The sequence below is a fragment of the Rana temporaria genome, chromosome 9 (genome assembly GCF_905171775.1).
Source record: "Rana temporaria chromosome 9, aRanTem1.1, whole genome shotgun sequence".
Classification (NCBI taxonomy): Eukaryota; Metazoa; Chordata; class Amphibia; order Anura; family Ranidae; genus Rana; species Rana temporaria.
This window is the reverse complement of record NC_053497.1, coordinates 124560433-124583364: the sequence shown is the minus strand read 5'-3', so window position 1 is coordinate 124583364 and position 22932 is coordinate 124560433. Positions and strand designations below refer to the sequence as shown.

General features: G+C 43.7%; 1 protein-coding gene across 1 annotated transcript in view; it reads left to right on the top strand.

Annotated features, from left to right (window-relative positions):
- The first annotated feature begins 1665 nt into the window (after positions 1-1665).
- Positions 1666-22932, top strand: part of SETX (senataxin) — a 199136-nt gene continuing 177869 nt past the window's right edge. The window contains exons 1-3 of the mRNA XM_040324416.1: positions 1666-1789; positions 4294-4481; positions 11514-11724. Coding sequence (XP_040180350.1) covers positions 4302-4481; positions 11514-11724 — 391 coding nt within the window. The 5' untranslated portion in view covers positions 1666-1789; positions 4294-4301. The remainder of the gene's footprint in view (positions 1790-4293; positions 4482-11513; positions 11725-22932) is intronic.

The window sequence follows — 22932 nt, the reverse complement described above, 5'->3', positions numbered from 1 at the left end:
TTTTTCTGAATTTTTTTTAGGCAAATTGGCCTATCTTGAGAAAGGGGCCTGGAGCTGCAGCTCCATCAGCCCCTCTTGTTAATCCGGCCCTGGCCGCAAGGGGCGCTCCCATTGATTTACGATTCGAATATGCAAATGAGTGAGATATGCCGATTCGCGAACGTACTTGCGCCCGGCGCATTAATATACGCGGTTTACGTAAGTCGTACGTCCGGCGTAAAGTTACGCCTCATAAAGCAGGTGTAAGTCAGTAGCATCAATGCAAATGGCTGCACCAGGGAACACAGCCGCCGTTTTTTTACGTCGTTTTCGTAGTACGTGAATAGGGCTGGGCGTAGGTTACGTTCACGTCGTAGGCAGTGATTCGACGTATCTTAGGCATCCATTCCGCCGTGATTCTGAGCATGCGCACTGGGATACGTCCATGAGCTGGCGCATGCGCCGTTCGTTATTCGTATCTTGATGGCGCTCGGCCTCATTAGCATGGCTCACGCCCACTGCCACTTACGACGAGTTACGCAGAGGGAACCCAGCGTAGATTTGGGAGCAAGTGCTTGGTGAATACTGTGCTCGCCGCACTGCGATACGTCGGCGTAGCGTAAATTTAATACGCTACGCCGGCATAACTATGCGCCGCTGTACGTGAATCCGGGCCATAGTGTTTGGGGGGTTCTGTGTAATTTTCTAGCAAAAAAATTATGATTTTTACATGTAGGAGCAAAGTGTCAGAATTGGCCTGGGCTTGAAGTGGTTAAAGCGGGAGTTCACCCAATTATATTTTTTTTTCTCTTTTCCCCTTAGATTGATGCTCGTTTTGTCTAGGGGAATCGGCTAGTTGTTTTAAAATATGATCCGTACTTACCGTTTTCGGGATGCATCTTCTCCGTCGCTTCCGGGTATGGGTCTTCGGGAGCAGGCGTTCCTTCTTGATTGACAGTCTTCTGACGGTCGCATCCATCGCGTCACTAGTAGCCGAAAGAAGCCGAACGTCGGTGCGGCTCTATACTGCGCACCGACGTTCGGCTTCTTTCGGAAAATCGTGACGCGATGGATGCGACCATCGGAAGCCTCTCGGAAGACTGTGAATCAAAATAGGAACGCCCAGTCCCGCAGCCCATACCCGGAAGCGGCGGAGAAGATGCATCTCGTAAACGGTAAGTACGGATCATATTTTAAAACAACTAGCCGATTCCCCTAGACAAAACGAGCATCCATCTAAGGGGAAAAAGTGTCATGTGCGGGTGAAACTCCGCTTTAAGGGGGCAAATCCTTTTGGGGCTGAAGTGGTTAAATCCACAAGGTTTTTTTTACAACTATTTCTTTTGCTTTTAAAATGTACAAATGCAGCAATTTAGGAATCAGGTGAAAGGTTTAGCACTGGGAAACACGTTTTGAAAGATAAAAAAAATGCATTTTATATACAACTGTATGGATAAGACCAGAATGAGGGAAAATGAGGAGGAACAGTAGTGATCTCCGGATCGTACAGTGTATGCAGAGATTTAAAGGCCGCGCTTAGTTTGGAATTGACAGCAGGGATTTATTATGGGGTTGAAAATACAGCGAGGTGGGCGTGGCCTCCACCTCAGCCCTGACACGCGGTGGAGGCGTGGCGGATTAAAAAAAAAAAAACGTCTCTTACCGCAAATAAACAGAGCGGCGCTGTTAGGTCACTTCCGGGAGGGAGGAGCTCCGCGGTGCTTGTGTGAACGGCGAGGGTGGACGGGTATTCTCTGCAGCCCCAGGGGGCATGTCATGGCGGAGGAGGGCTGAGGAGAGCACAACGGAGGTGAGGGGAAGAGGAAGGCGCCGAGCTGTGGGAAGGAGGAGGCGGGAAAAAAGTGTTGCGGAGAGTCAGAGTGTCCCGGGAAAGGCACGGACTGGGGGGAGGTTGTCAGAGGTGTCTGTATCACTGTCAGTCATATGGAGGAGGTGTCATGAAGGAGCCTGTGTCCCCCTTCATCCTGTGTCCTCATAGGACCCTTCATGTGTGATTTCCTCACCTCATGACTACACCAGACACAGGTATGTGTGAGTTGGAGGGAGGAAGTGGCCTGTCCTGGCTGCTGTCTAACCTTCTCCTCCTCCTCCACATCTGGAAGGGTTACATTCCTCCAGGAGGTCATAGAGAGGTCTGGGTGGTCGGTGACATGCTCAGTGTGGGGTAGAGAAGTGGTGAAGCCAGAGGATCACAATGACAGCCGTCGGGTCACTATTTTGAAGAAGAGGACAGCCTGGAGCCTTCCATGGATTTCTTATAGCGACGTCCTTCTCCGGAGTACCTATAGTCAGGGCCGGCGCCCCCCTGAATATGGCATTTGTGAAATAGAATTCTTCAGTGTCTTGCGATTTGGGATCATCGTAAACTCGATGCAATTCTGCGATCGTGGCAAGATGCAAGTTCTAATAAACTCTACTCTCGTTGCCCAAAAGGGAGCATACAATTTTCGGGAAACTAACACGTATAGGACTGCCCATGAAATAAACGGCTGCCCCGTGTGTGACACATGGACTCGTGCGCAGCCACACTTTGGAGCACACGTTGTATCTGAAGTCGCACCCCCATTCAGTGCAATGGAACTGTTCTTATTGGTGCAACTTAGAAAAAGTTTTCTGCACTATTTTTGATCTGAATTCAGTAAGACTTGTATTGACTTCTGGTAAAGAAGCTGCATGCAAGTCGTGCCGAAGTTGCGCTGGGATTTGGGTTCAAAGTTGCTGCAGTGTGAACTCGAGCTAAGGCTCTATGCACACTGGCCTTAAAAAAAAAAAAAAAAACCCTGACAGAAAAAAACACTCCTATAGAGCGTTTTTGTACAAAGTTTGAGAGATTTGTGGGGTTTTTTTCGGCCAGAAAGCTCCAATCAGAAACCATAGGTTTGAGACTAAGATATGCCTCTAATCATCCTAATGGGCATGGATACATAGGATAACATTGAGCTACTTCTACAGGCAAAACTCCTGTAGAAGCAGTGATTTTTTTTTTTTTTTTTTTTTTTTCCAGCCAGTGTGCATGGACCCTCAAATAAGGAGAAGTCGCAACAGGAGTGTGCTGATTGGAGGCGAGGTCAGATGGATGAGCGTTATTTTGCTGCTTCTCCTTTCACTGTCCTGTCAGGCTGAGGGGAAGGACAGAACCTGTAAGACCCCGTTTAAAGGGCCCATAAAAATAGGAGGTTAAATCTTCCTATGCCAAATTACCCAGTCACAAGTTACCGTTGGCCATACTGGTTCATGTTGCAGCAAAATTTAGACCAAAGGTCCTGTCCGGTGGGCAATAAAAGTGTGATCTCCTTAAGTAACGGGCTGCAGTGCAACCGCATGTAATGCACGTGCTGCATTATTTCAATGGTTAAAGCGTGCGGTGAGGAGACCTCATATCATCTCTGAGCTGTCCATGGAATACCACTGAAAATTGGTCCACTGCACTTTGCTCTTCAGGCCCCGTTCACATCTAGAGATTTAGAATTGCTGCGATTCCAAGTTGCACTGCAATTCTGGCAAAACGCAGCACCCTTGCTGGGGTGCTGTCCGTGCTCCAATCACGGCACCACTACATTGAAAATGATCACCCGACACGCTTTGGGCGCCGCGACTTCAGTGAGATTTATAATGCGGCAAAAGTGCACTGCGTTTAGGCACCGTTAAAAATGAATGGCACCTGATCCAACATTGCCGTGCGATGTGGAATAGCTGACAAAATGATTCCACCTACAATCTCCATGTTGCTAGATGTGAACGGGGCCTCGGAGGTGGTGGCAATATTGGCCATGTCTGTAAATGAGCTCTAAGTGTTGGCTGCAGCCAGAACAAATCGGGTCCCCCGCCCTGACAAACAAAGCTATGCTGTGTGGCAGAGCTGTGTAAATCTCAGGACTGGACAGAAATATAAATCCAAAGGCAGGTAAACCCATTCCTTAGTATGTATTTCATCTGTGTATTTGGGCACTTCGGCCTCATACCCCAACCAAAATGTTTTTTCTTAGTCGTGATGACGGTCGGTAGAGTTTGCTTGTCGGGTTTTTTCTAATTCCATTTGGGAGCTTTTCCTTAATTTGTTGTGTGAGCCTTGACTGGGCAAGAAGTCAGACTTTGTCAGAAATCCTAACCCTTCCCCACTCTACTTCTAAAAAAAAAAAAAAAAAAAAATTTGGTTTCGTTTTTGTCTGTGTCCCTGTTGAAGTGTTCTGGCACGTCCTGTCCTTCCGCTTCCAGATGTTGCATCAGGTCAGTTTAACTGTTTCGTTTGGTAATGTTACAGGATTCATAGGTCTTTTTCAATGTCTTTCACAGACAGGATAATGAGCACCTGTCGCTGGTGCACACCTGGGGGCTCTGTCACAGCAGATCTGCTGAAGAGCTATGCTGCTAATGGACTACAAAATGAGGATTTTATTGGCGCCAACGATGACCTCTCCTATTGCATGGAATGTGTGGTGGAATACCACAGAGCCAGAGATGTCGTTCCAGAGCTTCACAAGGTAGAAAATGTCGAGACCTCAAGAAAATACCGTTAGTTATTGGGGTCCTATAATTCAAAATGGGTGAATGTTATTGTAAAATCTTTGACATGGGGTCTTCTACCACTCGCCATCAATATTGCACTTTTATCTGAAGACTAGCAAAGATACTCATTTCAGGCACAGGAGGGAGGAATCGGAGTGATGGATGGAATCCTGTGTCTACTGATAAATTTTGGAAAGAGACATGGATCATAAATAGTTTAGGTAGAGATCTTCACTCTTGGATGCCATAAATGGGGAAAGCGTTTGTTTAATTTTCTTCGTAAAAAGTCAGTCCACCACCTAAATATAGTAAAACTTGGGAATAATGTTAAGCATGGGGTTATAAATGATGTTGGTGGTGTCAGACTTCATATGTCATGAGCACACCAGCATTGAACGGGGAACAGGATATGTCATTTGGCTGGGAATCTAAGGAGCAAAGAAGAGTGAAGGCAGCAGAGATCAGTGGTGCCTTTTAGGCCCCATTCCCACCTGAGCATAGCGTTTTTCAGGCAGAAAGTTGCAAGATTTTGGCACTATTTTGTACAGGTCAACAATGTAAAAAGCAGAAAAACGTCCAAATCTGCCTTATAAAAAAAAAAGTGTCCCAGAACTTGTTTGAGCTTCAGGCGTTTTGGAGTGGAGATGTGAACCGTCTCCATAGAGAATCTGTTGAGGCTTCAAGGCACAAAACGCTCAGGTGTAAATAGGGCCTTAGAGAGGTAGCAAGCGTTAATGATCTAGTAAAGCCTCGTACACACAATGAAAATATTGGGCGAATGATTCGGTTTTGTGTTTGTCTCTTCGGGTAACTTTGCATGAACTGTCGCGATTGGCTCTCGAAAGCTGTGTACTAATGCTCATATTAAATTTTTTGTCTGTGTACAAGGCTTGAGTGGATAAGTAGAGCTCAGTGATGGATTGAACAGGAGATGTTGAAGATGGGGGATGGTGGAGCAGAATAGGGAGAGTGAGAGCAGTGATAATGATGAAGCAGGATGAGAAAAATGGTGGCAGTAATCAAAAACCGTTGAGCAGGATTGGAAAGGTGAAAGCGCGAATCTGTGACTCGCGTGCGATGGAGAAAAGATATTGGAGATCAGTGATGGAAGATTGGGATGCAAATGAAGCAGTAGGACTCAGTAATGGCAGAATAGGGTTTGAGAAGTGGTGACACTTCAGAATTGGATTTGACAGAGTGGGGATGTAAGAGGACCAATACCAGTAGTGTTGGAGTGGATTGGCAAGTGATGCAGCAGGGATTGATAATGGAGTGTGAAGTTGCAGGGATCAAATATTGAAGAATGGGGCATGAAGAAAGGCAGCTAGAATCTATTAGTGGACCTGGATTATAGGTTAGGCAGCAGGGATCAGTGACTGCAGAAAGGATCGGAGTGGAGGCAGCAGGGACCAGCGGCGGCTGAACAGGATAGGGTCTAGTTTGTCTGGGATTGAGAACGGTATAGGATGGGAGATGAACCAGCATGGATAAATTATGGCAAAATAGGATTGAAGAGGAAGCAGCGCCGATCAGTCATGGCAGGATGGGAGAGGAGACAGCTGAGATTGTTGTCAATGGGATGAGAGAGGATGCAGCAGAGATCAGTGACTGCAGGATGAGAGAGGAAGCGGGGATAGTCAATGACAGTAGAACCGGATGGGAGAGGAGGCAGTGAAGACCATTGATGGCAAATCGGGAGAGAAAGGACCAGGCATCAGTGATGACAGAACAGTATGGAAGGAGTGGCGAGGGTCAAATGAACACAAAATGGGATTGTAGTGCAGAGATCAGTGATAGCAAAACAGGATGGGAGAGGAGGCATTGGTGGTCAAAATCGGCAAAGCAGGGATCGTGATTGCAGAGGAGAGAATTGGCAAGGGTCAGTTACTAAGGGAGAGGAGGCAGGGAGATTAATAATGGTAGAACATGATGGGAGAGGAGGAAACATGGTTGGTGACTCCAGAACATGATGGGAGATTAAGTAACCAAGAACGGCAACGGCAAGATGGGACGAGACAGGAAATGGTGGGAATAAGTTGCAGTGCAGTAGGGTTAAAGGGGTGGAGGTTGGCAGAGCAGTGTGGGAGAGATGAAATGGTGACAGTTGGAGAGGAGGACCGGTGATGACAGAATGGGATGTAAAGTGACCAACAAGTATCAGTAGCGGTGGAGCGATTGCGGCAGGGATTAGTGTATTGACATATTTCATGAGATTGAAGTGATCAGGGATAGGATGGGAGGTATGCCAGATAATCTGTTGGTGGACCAGGATTGAAGAGATAGCAGTGGGTATCGTTGTCAGAACTGGATGGGAAAACAGATGGTGCAAATCGATAATGACAGAAATGGAAGGGAGATCACATAGTGATCTGAATGGGTGTCCGTGATAGCAGCACAGTATAGGAACTCCTTGGTTTGGTTATAGTGGCGTGAGCTATTACATGGGCAAGTAGGGATCAGACATGGTAGAAGGGGACTTGCGGTTAGGCAGTTTAAATCTGGTACAGTGCACCAGGGTTGAAGAGGAGAAGCAGATATCGGTGATGTCCAGGAGAGGAGGCATTAAGGATCAGTGCAGGACAGGATTGAAGAGAGCAACAAGGATTAGTTATGGCAAAATGGGATGGGAGAGCAAGCAAAGAAAATTCAGTAACAGCAGGACAGGATCAGAGAGATGGTGGCATAATCGGTGTGTGCAGAGGACAGGCTGGGGGAGGGGGTAGCTGTGATTGACAGTAGTACAGGATGGCACAGGAGGCAGTGATTGACAACAGACTAGCATGGTTGAAAAGGGTTCAGTGATGGTGATTGGAGAGAGCAGCAAAAATGGAGGAAGCCGCATGGATCAGAGCAGTTGGAGAAAGCAGCCAGGATCAGTGATGGCAAAATGGAATAGAACAGGATGGAGCAGGGATATGTTATTTCAGAACTGGATGGGAGAGAATGCAGTGAGGGTTAACAATCGGAACAGGATGAGAGAGGAGGCAGCAGGGATTATTGGTGGAACAGGGTGAGAGGAGATCAGACATTGGTGACGGTTTAGAGGAGTTGGAAAGAATGACCAGTGATAAGAAAATGGGATGTAAGGGGGCTACGAAGTATCAGTGGTAGAGTGGATTGTTAGAAAATGCAGAGGGTATTTTAATGCAGTGAGAAATTGCATCAAGTAGTGGGGATCAATGATGGAAGAATAGCACATGAGATAAGGCAGCTAGAATCTTACAGTAAACTAGGATTGGCAATCTGATGGCAGAAAAGGATTGGAGTGGAGGCAGCAGAGATCGGTGATGGCAAGCAATAGGGGAAGCAATAGAAATTGGTGATAACAGAATAGGAGGATCAGAGAGAAGGGAGCTGGGATTGGTGACGTTGGGAAAGGAACCAGCATAGTCATTTTGTGTAGAGCAGGATTGGAGTGGAGGCAGTGGGGCTTTTTGTTGGCAGAGCAGAATGGAAAAGGAGGCCTTATGAATCGTGAATGCAAACCAGGTTGGAGAGTAGGCAGATGAGATTATTGATAGTGGAACAGGCTGGTAGAAGAGTCGGCTATGATTACCAACGATGGAACAGGATGCAGTGGAGATTGGTTCTGACAGACCAGCTTGGGAGAGAAGGCATCTGAATTCAGTGATGATAGAACAGGCTTTGAGAGGAGGCAGTGGAGATCAGAATTGGCAGAACAAGATAGGAGATAAGGCAGCAAGGATTAGAAACCGGAGGCCGTGGGAAACGGCAATGGGAGAGAAAGCCATGAGGATCATTGATGACCAAACAGGATTGAGAAGGAGAGAGAGTAGGGAATAATGGCACACCGGCATGTGAGAGGAGGCAGTGGGCATCAGTTTGGCAGAATGAGTTGGGAGATGAGGCAGCAAGGTTTAGAAACAGGAGGCAGTGAAGATCAGCATTGTCGGCCATGGGGATCATTGATGGCAAAACACAGGATTGGGGGGGAGCACAGGGAATAATGGCAGATCAGGATGTGAGAGGAGGCGGCGAGGATTATAAAGGACAGAATGGGATGGGACAGGAGGCAACGTGATCAGTGAATGCAAACTAGGATTGGAGAGGAGGCAGTGGAGAGGAGTGACAGCAGAACAGTGATGACAATGTGCTGTAGGGGGACCAGAAACTATAATTTTTGTAACGAATTTCAAATCGATGCAGCAGGAATTGGTTGTATGTAGTGGAATGAGATTATTACACAAGTTATCAGTGATCAGAGCTGGGAGAAAGGGACATGGGGTAATGCAGCTATAATCTATAAAAAAAGATCAACATTGGAGAGAAGGCTGTGCAGGCATTGGCAAGGTCTGTACAGAATAGGTGAGGATGTAGTATGAATCAGTAAGTGCGGAAAATATTGAATTGGCAGACAACTGGATAGAAGAAAAGGCAGCAGTAGTGGGACAGGGAGAGGAAGCGGCAAATGTTTGTGATGGTACAGCAGGTTTGGAGAGGAGACAGCAGAGATGAGTGATGGCAGAACAGCAAAGAGGCTGGAGCAGCGATGAGTGATGGCAGATCAGGACAGAAGAGACAGGAATCAGAAGATAGAAGTGACAGAGTGGTTAGTGAATGCAGAACATTTTTGTATAGGATGCAGCAGAGATCAGTAGTGATGGGTGAGGAGCAGAGTTGGAAAGGAAGACCAATGATGAAAGTGTGGGATATAAGAAGACCAGTAAGTATCAGTATGGGATGGGATGTAAAGTAGCAATAATATACTAGTGGACTAGGATAGGGGAGGGAGGCAGCAAAGATCAGGTTTGGCAGAACAGAATGGGAGAGAAGGCAAAAGAGGTCTTTGATGGCATGAGAGAGAAATCGGTGACGGCAACACAGAATAGGAAAGGAGGCAGTGGGCATTAGTGATGGCAGAACAAGATGGGAGGGGAGGGGAGGCACTGTGGTCCGTGACTGCAAATCAAGTTTGTAGATGAGGCAGTGGAGATTAGCAACTAGCAATTGGAACTAAAAAGGTGAGGAGATCGCAAGGATGGCAAAACAATCTGAAAGAGGAGGCAGCAAAAATCGGTGTTATGACAGAATGGGATGTACGGGAACCAGTGTTTCGATAGTTTTGGAGCAGATTGTAGCATGATGCAGCAGGGATTGGTTATAGTGGAGTGGGAGATTGCATAGGTTAGCAGCAATCGGAGCTAGAAGTATGTGACGTTTGGGCTAAGGCAGTTGGAATCTGTTGAAATGGACCAAAGAGAAGGGGCAGCAAGTATCGGCAATGTCGGAATAGGAGAGGAGGTAGTGGGGATCTGTGATTGCAGCAGGAAAGGAGAGGCCTCTGTGGGAGTATAATTATTTCACGTCTACTCCTACACAGGAAAGGAGAGTAAGCAGGGGTGATTAGTGAAGGCAATGCAGGATGGTAGAGATAGAAACGAGGATTGTGATGCAAAACGGGATGGGAGAGGAGGCAGCAAAGATGAGTTATGACAGTGGGGCATGGTTGCTGAGGAGCTGGACCAGTGATGACAGAAAAGGATATGAGAGGACTAGTAAGAATCTGCAGTGGTGGATTGGACTGGGAGATGGGGCAGCGGTGTTTGGTTATAGTGGAGTGGGTCCTCCTATTAGAGATAGAAGAATGGGGCGGTAAGGCAGCTAGAATCTGTTACCGTGGACCAGGATTGGGTAGGAGGCAGCCGGTATCGGTGATGTCAGAACAGGATGTGAGAGGAGGCAGCAGGGATAATTGACATGAAAAAAGAATGGAAGCAATGGTATCTTGGATCAGTGACAGCAAGAATGCATGGGAGAGGATGTTGCTGGGATCTGTGACAGCAGGACCGGATAGGAGAGAAAATCACAAGGATCAATGGCAGCAAAACAGGATAGGAGAGCGAGTGGAGATCAGTGATGGCAAAGCAGGACGGAAGAGGAGGCAGTGGGGTTCAGAAATGGCAGAACAGGATGGGAGAGGTAGCAGGATGGTTAATGAATTCAAAACGGGATTCAAGTGGAGAGGATGGCAGAGCCGATTGCAGTGGGGATTGGTGATGAAGGAACAAGGTGGTGAAACTGGGTGGGAAAGGCTTGCAGCTGTGATCTTGAATCGGCAGCATAGCAGTATGGGGGCGAAAGCAGCAAGGATCAGTGACCGCAAAACTGCATAGGAGAGAAGGTAGCAGGGATCAATGGTGGTAAAATGTAATGGGGGAGGAGACGGTGATGGCAGAACAAGATGTGAGAGGAATAGGAAGGAATGGAGGGCTGCACACTGAGGTAATGAGTCTCTTTATTGTAAAGATCCATAACATGAATAACACCACAGGACAGGAAAGCAGGTACAGGTAGATGCGTTTCACACAGCGATGCTTCGCTAGTTTATTGGTCATGAGTAAGCGCAGCATCGCTGTGTGAAACGCATCTACATGTACCCGCTTTCCTGTCCTGTGGTGTTATTCATGTTATGGAGCTTTACTATAAAGAGACTTCTTACCTTGGTGTGCAGCAATCCATTCCTTCCTTCCTATTCAGTTGCAAGGCTGGCGAGCCGAGGCTAGCACCCCTGGGAGGAGTCCATTCCCCAGCTCACCTAGTTCCATCACTCAACTGGAGCAGCATTTCCTTTTCCCGCAGGAGACAGATGGGATCATTGATGGTAGAAATGGATGGGAGCTGAGGCATGGTGATTCAGTGATGGCAGAACATAATGGGGAGAGGAGGCAGTAGGGATCAAAAATGGTCAAAACTGGTTGGGGGAGGTAGCAACTGGAATTGGTGATCATGTAAAGTGGTGTATGAAGAGTAAAAGATCAGTGAAAATGTAGAGCACTACAAGAGGAGGCAGGAAGAATCTGTCACAGTGGAGTGCAATTTGAGAGGAGATGGTTGGGACCCCTGCTATTCTGATTTGGACTTTGAATATTTAAAATGTTTGCACCCACAGTGAACTGCCATTGTTGGAATAATCTTAACTGACTGATTTAAGCCAAACGTTTGAGATATATTTTCTTCTGTTGCTATATCTTTGATTATTTTATCAGTCTCTGTGGACCTTGGAAACATCACGGCTTATTGCACAGTTGGAGAATGCAATGCGGGAAGAGATTGAGGATGACGATGAGCTCTATCTAGTTGAAGAAGATGGAGAGAAACAACTCTATGGCTACAGTGACTGCAGTTTTGAGAGCAATGTCCGGGTACCATTATTGGAGATCCTCAAGTTTCCATATTTGCTTGTTGACAAACGTGTTGGTAAGTATTCCTTCAGAAAAAATATAAACATTAAGAATGTATCAGAAGACCAAGAACTTCTACCAACTAGTCTAAGAAAAAGGATAGGACAATTATCAGCTTCTCAAAATAAAACCTGCTTGCATAATTAGTCCTGGTCCTCCAACTAGACGGACCAGCTGACCAAATAATCTAGAGCAATTATTTTTTCCACTTGTGCATTCATAAAATTACTTAAAACCTTCAGAATATTATATATATATATATATATATATATATATATATATATATATATATATATATATATATATATATATATATATATATATATATATATATATATATATATATATATATATATATATATAATTTTGTGGGAGTTATGGTTAATTTAACTTTTTGTGATGGCTGTTGCTTCTATGCTTAAACTTTCACTCTTTTTGGATGTACATCCAAAGAGCTGAAGTATTTAAAGTGGTTGTTAAGCCACTACTATAAAAACCTCTCACCCCCCCCCCCCCCTCTGTAACATAACAATGTGTCCCTGTGCCTGTTACAGGTACAGTTCGGCATATTTATTTTATATCAGACCTACCCTCATGTGACTCCTCGACTCTCGCCTCTTCCTGGCTGACAACTCCAGTGGGTGGGGCCAAGCACTCCAGATGACATCGGAGAGAGCGAGACACGAGGAGTCTGGTGAGCGCTGGGAGAAGCTCTGATATGGGTCCAGATTGGCTTATTTTTTTATATAACACAGGGACACACATTGTTATATTACAGGGGGGAATGAGAGCAGCAGGAGGGGACGGGCACTGTCATGAGCAGACAGGAAGGGGAGAGAGAAGAACAGGAGAACTGCAGATGACGGAGGCACGTAAACTGACCATGGTATCGGGGCTCAGCAGCCATGGTAAAACTTGGTCAATTTAGAGAGGGGAGGGCATAGCCAGGCAGGATCAGCCAGGTTTTTTTAGGTGATGGAATGGGCCAAAGCACAAGCACTGTGCTATATAACATGCCTTTTTAGGAAACATGATCTGTTTGATTTCGTGTTTGGTAACAAAAAAAAACACTTTTTTAAATAGAATAATGTGCAATAATTGGAATAATTCATTAATGTATGGTTATGTGCAACTGCTGTTGGCTGGTGTGTGTGCGCCCCCCACCCCCCTTAAACTGGATGTAAACCCTTGCGTATACCCAGTAAAGTGAACAGCCTCAGATGATAAACAGAGACAAAACAAACACCCCCACATAAGTTTTACATCTATCTGTATATCTGCTGTCTTCAGCTGGCTATTTTCTTTAGAAAATTCACATTGGGGGTTATTTACTAAAGGCAAATCCACTTTGCACTACAAGTGCACTTGGAATTGCAGTCGCTGAAGTACGGAGGGGTACATGCAAGGAAAATAAAAAATTTTTAATTTTAGCTTGCACATGATTGGATAATAAAATTGGCAGAGCTTCCCCTCCTTTCAGATCTACCCCTCAGATTTACAGCGACTGCACTTCAAAGCACTTTGCACTTGTAGTTTGCATTTGTAGTGCAAAGTGGAAATGACCCCCAATCTGTTTTGGAGATTTTTCTCTTCCTGTTCAGCACTGGGTGTGGACTCTTGGCATACACTGTGTGACAGCTGATTGGATGCTAGGCACACACCCCCTCCACAGGGAAGGAATGTGCTATGAATAGACCAGTTTTTATTTTATTTTAGGCTGCATTCACATCTAGACGGACGAAATCGCGGCGTTTTGTCGCCGCAAATCGCGGTAAAAATGGCGGCGTTTTGTACCGCGATTTGCGGCGACAAAACGCGGGTATTGTCCGCCTAGATGTGTCCCAAGATGACCCCCTCTATGGAGATGATTGCCATCTCCTAGCCGAACGCTCGAAGACGCCTGAAAAAAAGGTCCGGGACCTTTTTTCACGCCGCAGGCGACAGGCGTTCGGCGTGGAGATGTGAACCATCTCCATAGAGGGACATGTATTTCCAGCCCTCTGGCGGCAGAGGCGTAGCGCTACAGGCGTAAAAACGCCTAGATGTGAATGGGGTCTTAATCATTGATGAGGGTGAACATATGTTAACACAATGAATAGCATAAATGAGTATTTCTAGTGGGACCCTGGACTACTGTGATGGAATTACCATGGCAGATGAGGGTGTAGTCTGTGGACATCCTTTTAGTTACCAGACCTCCTTGAATTTTAATTCACTACCCCTGGTTTATTCTGTGCTCCCTTAGTTGGTTAACTCTTAATTAACTGAAGAAAGAGGAAAGGTCTGGTGTCCCCAGTGACACACTTCCATCCCTGTTGCATAAAGTCAAAACAAAAGGATTCCCCCCGGGACTTTAACCACTTCAATACCGGCCCATTGTAAAATGACGTCCACAAAGGACCTCTACCGTTCAGAGTGGACGTCATATGACATCCTGGGCTTTGTGGGGGGATATCTGAATGATGCCTGCAGCTAGAGGCATCATTCAGATATCTGAATATATGGTACTACAGCGCTACTACTACTAATTAATCAAGAAAAATATATAGAAATAAAAAACTAAATAATACCGCTGCAGACACAAAAAAGTGTACAAAACCAATAATAGTGATAAAATAGGTGTGTTGCGCTGATAATAACTTATTTCTACGTACAAAAATTACATAAGAAAGAGACCCCCTAGTAAACTCAATACAAAAGGGATCACAAGTGCAAAATAGACAATATAACAAATCATCCAGTGAAGTGCCAGTGAAGTGCTGGGAAAAAAAATCCCTATTGAAACCAGCATGCAATCTTCATGGGCAACTGCAGCAAGTCAGTACAACCCCTGTCACATGGGAAAAAAAGGCACACCACAGTCCGATAATCATGGGATGGTTCAAAGTATACAGACTTCACTTCTATATAGCTTTTCACTTCAGGGCAGTGCCGCTCATGTAAAAAAGAAAACACAGATATGGTGCAAATAACGTATGAATAAGGAAGAAAACCAATGCAATGCAGCGATTGCACTCACGGAAGCCTCGATCTCATTAGGCTCTGCTGTAAAGTAATACGAACGCCGCTCAGTGCTTAGACGATCTCCTCAGGTGGATGGTCGCGTCACTCGGCTCCTCCCCCACGCGTATCGTCACTAGACACGCGACTTATTCATGGGTTGCCATGTGACCATGTCAGCTGCCTATTTATGCAGACTGACCATGGAGGCAAGAGCGGAGGATAATCTTTCACATCATTGTCGGCTTACTTGTACAGCTTTGACAAAAGTAATAATGTGAATATCACAAGCTTTTAATATAAACATACAGCATTAAAACTATTTAAAATACTTGAAAGATAATTAATCAATCATGATATGAGTATCACAACAATCATTACTATCTCTAGTGTGCTGCCTCCAGTGGCCAAAAACCACAGGACAGGCAGATACCCATTTCAATTATAATAATAAAAAACCATCACCCCCCCTAGTGGGCAATAATAAATTTACATAAAATTACATAATAACAGTATATAGACACAATTATACAACTGAAACATATAATTAAAATATATAAAATTATTAAAAAGATTAAAATGTATATACATTGTATTGGAACATATTCCACTATATGCCACCAATAACGGTCATTCTAATCTTAATCAATCCCCATATATATATTTGAATAAATTACATTTCATAAAACAGACAATAAATTAGTTAATCAGCCCAAAAAATTAATTAAAAATCTGCAATAAAACAATTGAGGTCAAACTCAATGTTAAGGCCATTAGGGGCCAAAGTGACCATCTCGTGTATCCACCGAGATTCACACTTACTAAGCTCCCTAACTTTATGGCTTCCCCTCCAATGGGGTATGTACTTTTGAATGGCCCAGAATTTTAAACCTCTTGGGTCTTTATTATGACACTGCTCAAAATGTCTCGAAACATTATGTTCCACACAGCCCTTTTCAATATTCTGTACGTGCTCCCTGATTCGCTTCCACATTGGTCTTTTAGTACGACCAACGTATTGCAATAAACAGGGGCACTGGAGTACATAGACAACTCCCTCAGTTCTGCATGTTATAAGATCTTTAATTTTATGTTCTTTTTTGGTTACATTCGATGAAAAACTTGAACATTTCTGGCCATTTTGCCCAGTCTTCCTACACGCGAAGCAGCGTTTACAAGGAAAAAATCCTTTTCCTTGCCAAAAGGTTAGCTTGTCGGCCTTATCTGGTGGGTCTGGGACACTTTTAGCCACCAGGTCTCTTAATGTAGGGGCTCTTCGATATACCACTTTAGGTGCAACAGGTAGTACACTTTGGAGTTGCCTATCGGATTTTAAAATCGGCCAATACTTTTTAAAAATAGATTCAAGTTGCCTGTGTTGCACATTAAAATTCAAGATAATTGGCACTTCTGATTCTGCATTCACAGGCTTCTTTTTGTCTAAGATGAGGTTCTCCCTTGGGATATTTTGGACTTCCTTGATTTTTTCTTGAATAAATTCATCACTATAACCCTTTTGTATGAACTTGGTCCCTATAAAGTTGGCCTGATCCAAAAATATGCTATTGCTTGTACAGTTTCTCCTGATCCGAGTCATCTGTCCTTTTGGTATGTTAATCAACCATGGATCGTAATGACAGCTATCTGTTGGGATGTAGCCATTACGATCCACTGGTTTAAAGAACGTTTTCGTGCTAAATCTCTGATTTTCCAAAGAGATTTCCAAATCTAGAAACTGGATAGTCTTGTCACTAATCGTATAAGTGAGTTTTATATTTTTCTCATTCTCATTCAACTTATCAAAAAATTGTTTCAATGAGGCTTCATCACCTTTCCATACCACTATGCAGTCGTCTATGAACCTCTTATATACTACCAAGGATTCCGGTACATCAGCATATATTGCTGTCTCCTCCCATTCTGACATATAGATGTTGGCGACACTCGGTGCATACTTTGCGCCCATAGCTATTCCGTTTAGCTGTCTAAAATATTCCGATTTGTGCCAGAAATAATTGTGCTGCAAACCATAAGCTAAGCTTCTTAAAATAAACCGCTTTTGCTTTGACACCAAATCACTAAAATTATTTAGAGCCCATTTGGACGCATCGATGGCCTCTTTATGATTGATCACTGTGTAAAGTGAGGCCACATCTGCTGTGGCCAGCAGGTAAGTATCGCGAGTATCCATATTTACACTTTCCAAAATCTGTATGAGATGTTTTGTATCTCTCAAATATGCCCGGGTTTTGGGCACCAATGGTTGCATGAACCGATCCACGTATTCACCCAACCTGGAATTGATGGATTGGATTCCATTTATAATGGGTCGCCCAGGAGGTTTTTGGGCATCTTTGTGTATCTTTGGTATTGTATATATAATAGGTACCCTACATTCTGCTGGTATCAGCAATACCAGCAGAATGGTGCACCTTCTAATTATTATGATAATAGGAGAAGCCCGGTGCATACGCAGAATAGGTATGAACCACTCAGTTCTTATAGAAATGAAGAAGATCCACGCTCTTTTTTAGATTATCGCCGGAGCGACAAGACTCCACCCCGGTACGAACAGACGGAGCATACCCGAAGCCCCAACGAACGAGGGGATGCAGAGGGGGACACAAGGTCAAAAAGGCGAAAAGTACAGTAGGAGATGGCATATATAATTTAAGTGGAATTGACCTTACCCCGGCAGAAATAATAACACTGGATAAGGGTTTGAAATTTGCCCCAAAAAGACATTTTAATAAATTTGATGTATTTGTTGATGTTCGGAAATTTGTCCGTAAGCTTAACATCAAGAAATATATGCTGAATCAGCCAATAAGGAATCAAGCCAATCAAGTGTCTAGAAATATAGATGAAGGTATAGTTCAACACAGTAACCTTAGGAACAAATCCCTATTTAACCCTCAGGTGCCTGATAATCACCATATAGAGGTTTTCAGCAAAATGGTTTTGAAAGACTTGGACAATTTAAAGGTTAAACGAATACCTGATCCTATGAACATACATAAAGGGATAAAGGAACTGGAGAAGAATAAGGAAATCATTATAAGACCCGCAGATAAGGGGGGTGCAATTGTGGTCCTATCAAGAACGTACTACTATGAAGAACTGGACAACCAACTAAATGATACCAACACGTACATTAAATTGAGGGGTAATCCTACAGGAGAGTATAAAGAAGAATTATGTGATCTGGTATACAGAGGAAGGCAAAAAGGTGTCCTGAATAAGAAAGAATACAAGTACTTGGTACCAGATACCTGTAGGGTACCTATTTTATATACAATACCAAAGATACACAAAGATGCCCAAAAACCTCCTGGGCGACCCATTATAAATGGAATCCAATCCATCAATTCCAGGTTGGGTGAATACGTGGATCGGTTCATGCAACCATTGGTGCCCAAAACCCGGGCATATTTGAGAGATACAAAACATCTCATACAGATTTTGGAAAGTGTAAATATGGATACTCGCGATACTTACCTGCTGGCCACAGCAGATGTGGCCTCACTTTACACAGTGATCAATCATAAAGAGGCCATCGATGCGTCCAAATGGGCTCTAAATAATTTTAGTGATTTGGTGTCAAAGCAAAAGCGGTTTATTTTAAGAAGCTTAGCTTATGGTTTGCAGCACAATTATTTCTGGCACAAATCGGAATATTTTAGACAGCTAAACGGAATAGCTATGGGCGCAAAGTATGCACCGAGTGTCGCCAACATCTATATGTCAGAATGGGAGGAGACAGCAATATATGCTGATGTACCGGAATCCTTGGTAGTATATAAGAGGTTCATAGACGACTGCATAGTGGTATGGAAAGGTGATGAAGCCTCATTGAAACAATTTTTTGATAAGTTGAATGAGAATGAGAAAAATATAAAACTCACTTATACGATTAGTGACAAGACTATCCAGTTTCTAGATTTGGAAATCTCTTTGGAAAATCAGAGATTTAGCACGAAAACGTTCTTTAAACCAGTGGATCGTAATGGCTACATCCCAACAGATAGCTGTCATTACGATCCATGGTTGATTAACATACCAAAAGGACAGATGACTCGGATCAGGAGAAACTGTACAAGCAATAGCATATTTTTGGATCAGGCCAACTTTATAGGGACCAAGTTCATACAAAAGGGTTATAGTGATGAATTTATTCAAGAAAAAATCAAGGAAGTCCAAAATATCCCAAGGGAGAACCTCATCTTAGACAAAAAGAAGCCTGTGAATGCAGAATCAGAAGTGCCAATTATCTTGAATTTTAATGTGCAACACAGGCAACTTGAATCTATTTTTAAAAAGTATTGGCCGATTTTAAAATCCGATAGGCAACTCCAAAGTGTACTACCTGTTGCACCTAAAGTGGTATATCGAAGAGCCCCTACATTAAGAGACCTGGTGGCTAAAAGTGTCCCAGACCCACCAGATAAGGCCGACAAGCTAACCTTTTGGCAAGGAAAAGGATTTTTTCCTTGTAAACGCTGCTTCGCGTGTAGGAAGACTGGGCAAAATGGCCAGAAATGTTCAAGTTTTTCATCGAATGTAACCAAAAAAGAACATAAAATTAAAGATCTTATAACATGCAGAACTGAGGGAGTTGTCTATGTACTCCAGTGCCCCTGTTTATTGCAATACGTTGGTCGTACTAAAAGACCAATGTGGAAGCGAATCAGGGAGCACGTACAGAATATTGAAAAGGGCTGTGTGGAACATAATGTTTCGAGACATTTTGAGCAGTGTCATAATAAAGACCCAAGAGGTTTAAAATTCTGGGCCATTCAAAAGTACATACCCCATTGGAGGGGAAGCCATAAAGTTAGGGAGCTTAGTAAGTGTGAATCTCGGTGGATACACGAGATGGTCACTTTGGCCCCTAATGGCCTTAACATTGAGTTTGACCTCAATTGTTTTATTGCAGATTTTTAATTAATTTTTTGGGCTGATTAACTAATTTATTGTCTGTTTTATGAAATGTAATTTATTCAAATATATATATGGGGATTGATTAAGATTAGAATGACCGTTATTGGTGGCATATAGTGGAATATGTTCCAATACAATGTATATACATTTTAATCTTTTTAATAATTTTATATATTTTAATTATATGTTTCAGTTGTATAATTGTGTCTATATACTGTTATTATGTAATTTTATGTAAATTTATTATTGCCCACTAGGGGGGGTGATGGTTTTTTATTATTATAATTGAAATGGGTATCTGCCTGTCCTGTGGTTTTTGGCCACTGGAGGCAGCACACTAGAGATAGTAATGATTGTTGTGATACTCATATCATGATTGATTAATTATCTTTCAAGTATTTTAAATAGTTTTAATGCTGTATGTTTATATTAAAAGCTTGTGATATTCACATTATTACTTTTGTCAAAGCTGTACAAGTAAGCCGACAATGATGTGAAAGATTATCCTCCGCTCTTGCCTCCATGGTCAGTCTGCATAAATAGGCAGCTGACATGGTCACATGGCAACCCATGAATAAGTCGCGTGTCTAGTGACGATACGCGTGGGGGAGGAGCCGAGTGACGCGACCATCCACCTGAGGAGATCGTCTAAGCACTGAGCGGCGTTCGTATTACTTTACAGCAGAGCCTAATGAGATCGAGGCTTCCGTGAGTGCAATCGCTGCATTGCATTGGTTTTCTTCCTTATTCATACGTTATTTGCACCATATCTGTGTTTTCTTTTTTACATGAGCGGCACTGCCCTGAAGTGAAAAGCTACAGTGAGGAAAATAAGTATTTGAACACCCTGCTATTTTGCAAGTTCTCTCACTTGGAAATCATGGAGGGGTCTGAAATTGTTATCGTAGGTGCATGTCCATTGTGAGAGACATAATCAAAAAAAAAATCCAGAAATCACAATGTATGATTTTTTTAACTATTTATTTGTATGATACAGCTGCAAATAAGTATTTGAACACCTGAGAAAAACAATGTTAATATTTGGTACAGTAGCCTTTGTTTGCAATTACAGAGGTCAAACGTTTCTTGTAGTTTTTCACCAGGTTTGCACACACTGGAGGAGGGATTTGGGCCCACTCCTCCACACAGATCTTCTCTAGATCAGTCAGGTTTCTGGGCTGCCGCTGAGAAACACGGAGTTTGAGCTCCCTCCAAAGATTCTCTATTGGGTTTAGGTCTGGAGACTGGCTAGGCCACGCCAGAACCTTGATATGCTTCTTACAGAGCCACTCCTTGGTTATCCTGGCTGTGTGCTTCGGGTCATTGTCATGTTGGAAGACCCAGCCTCGACCCATCTTCAAAGCTCTAACTGAGGGAAGGAGGTTGTTGCCCAAAATCTCGCAATACATGGCCCCGGTCATCCTCTCCTTAATACAGTGCAGTCGCCCTGTCCCATGTGCAGAAAAACACCCCCAAAGCATGATGCTACCACCCCCATGCTTCACAGTAGGGATGGTGTTCTTGGGATGGTACTCATCATTCTTCTTCCTCCAAACACGGTTAGTGGAATTATGACCAAAAAGTTCTATTTTGGTCTCATCTGACCACATGACTTTCTCCCATGACTCCTCTGGATCATACAAATGGTCATTGGCAAACTTAAGACGGGCCTTGACATGTGCTGGTTTAAGCAGGGGAACCTTCCGTGCCATGCATGATTTCAAACCATGACGTCTTAGTGTATTACCAACAGTAACCTTGGAAACGGTGGTCCCAGCTCTTTTCAGGTCATTGACCAGCTCCTCCCATGTAGTCCTGGGCTGATTTCTCACCTTTCTTAGGATCATTGAGACCCCACGAGGTGAGATTTTGCATGGAGCCCCAGTCCGAGGGAGATTGACAGTCATGTTTAGCTTCTTCCATTTTCTAATGATTGCTCCAACAGTGGACCTTTTTTCACCAAGCTGCTTGGCAATTTCCCCGTAGCCCTTTCCAGCCTTGTGGAGGTGTACAATTTTGTCTCTAGTGTCTTTGGAGAGCTCTTTGGTCTTGGCCATGTTAGTAGTTGGATTCTTACGGATTGTATGGGGTGGACAGGTGTCTTTATGCAGCTAATGACCTCAAACAGGTGCATCTAATTTAGGATAATAAATGGAGTGGAGGTGGACATTTTAAAGGCAGACTAACAGGTCTTTGAGGGTCAGAATTCTAGCTGATAGACAGGTGTTCAAATACTTATTTGCAGCTGTATCCTACAAATAAATAGTTAAAAAATCATAAATTGTGATTTCTGGATTTTTTTTTTTTTATTATGTTTTTCACAGTGGACATGCACCTACGATGACAATTTCAGACCCCTCCATGATTTCCAAGTGGGAGAACTTGCAAAATAGCAGGGTGTTCAAATACTTATTTTCCTCACTGTATATAGAAGTGAAGTCTGTATACTTTGAACCATCCCATGATTATCGGACTGTGGTGTGCCTTTTTTTCCCATGTGACAGGGGTTGTACTGACTTGTTGCAGTTGCCCATGAAGATTGCATGCTGGTTTCAATAGGGATTTTTTTTCCCAGCACTTCACTGGCACTTCACTGGATGATTTGTTATATTGTCTATTTTGCACTTGTGATCCCTTTTGTATTGAGTTTACTAGGGGGTCTCTTTCTTATGTAATTTTTGTACGTAGAAATAAGTTATTATCAGCGCAACACACCTATTTTATCATCATTCAGATATCCTTCTCTTCTGCCGGCGATTCTGCACAACGTAAGAACGATCATAGCGGCGGTTCCGCCGCTAGATCGTTCTTACAGGCGGCGGGAGGGGACATCTCCCCTGCCGCTTCTCCGGGCTCTCCCGTGCCATCGGGGGCCCGGAGAAGGAATTGTCCGGCGCTGGCAGGAAGCATAGAGATGATTGGTGACCAGATGGTCACCAGTCATCTCTATGACCGTCGGAGGACCCGGGCACGATGTGATGACGTCACGCTCGGGTCCCCGTAAGTAAACAAAGCAGCGATTGCGGCTGCTAAGCAACTGTAATCGTGAGATCGGTGATTTTTTTTTCACCGATTTCATGCTTTCAGGCCTGGAGGAGAGATGTGGGGTCTTATTGACCCCGCATCTCTCCATAAAGAGTACCTGTCACACACATTCCTATTACAAGGGATGTTTACATTCCTTGTAATAGGAATAAAAGTGATAATAAAAAAATAAAAATAAAAAAAAGTGTAAAAAAAAAAAATAAACTATTTTTTTAACGGCCCTGTCCCCAGTAGCTTG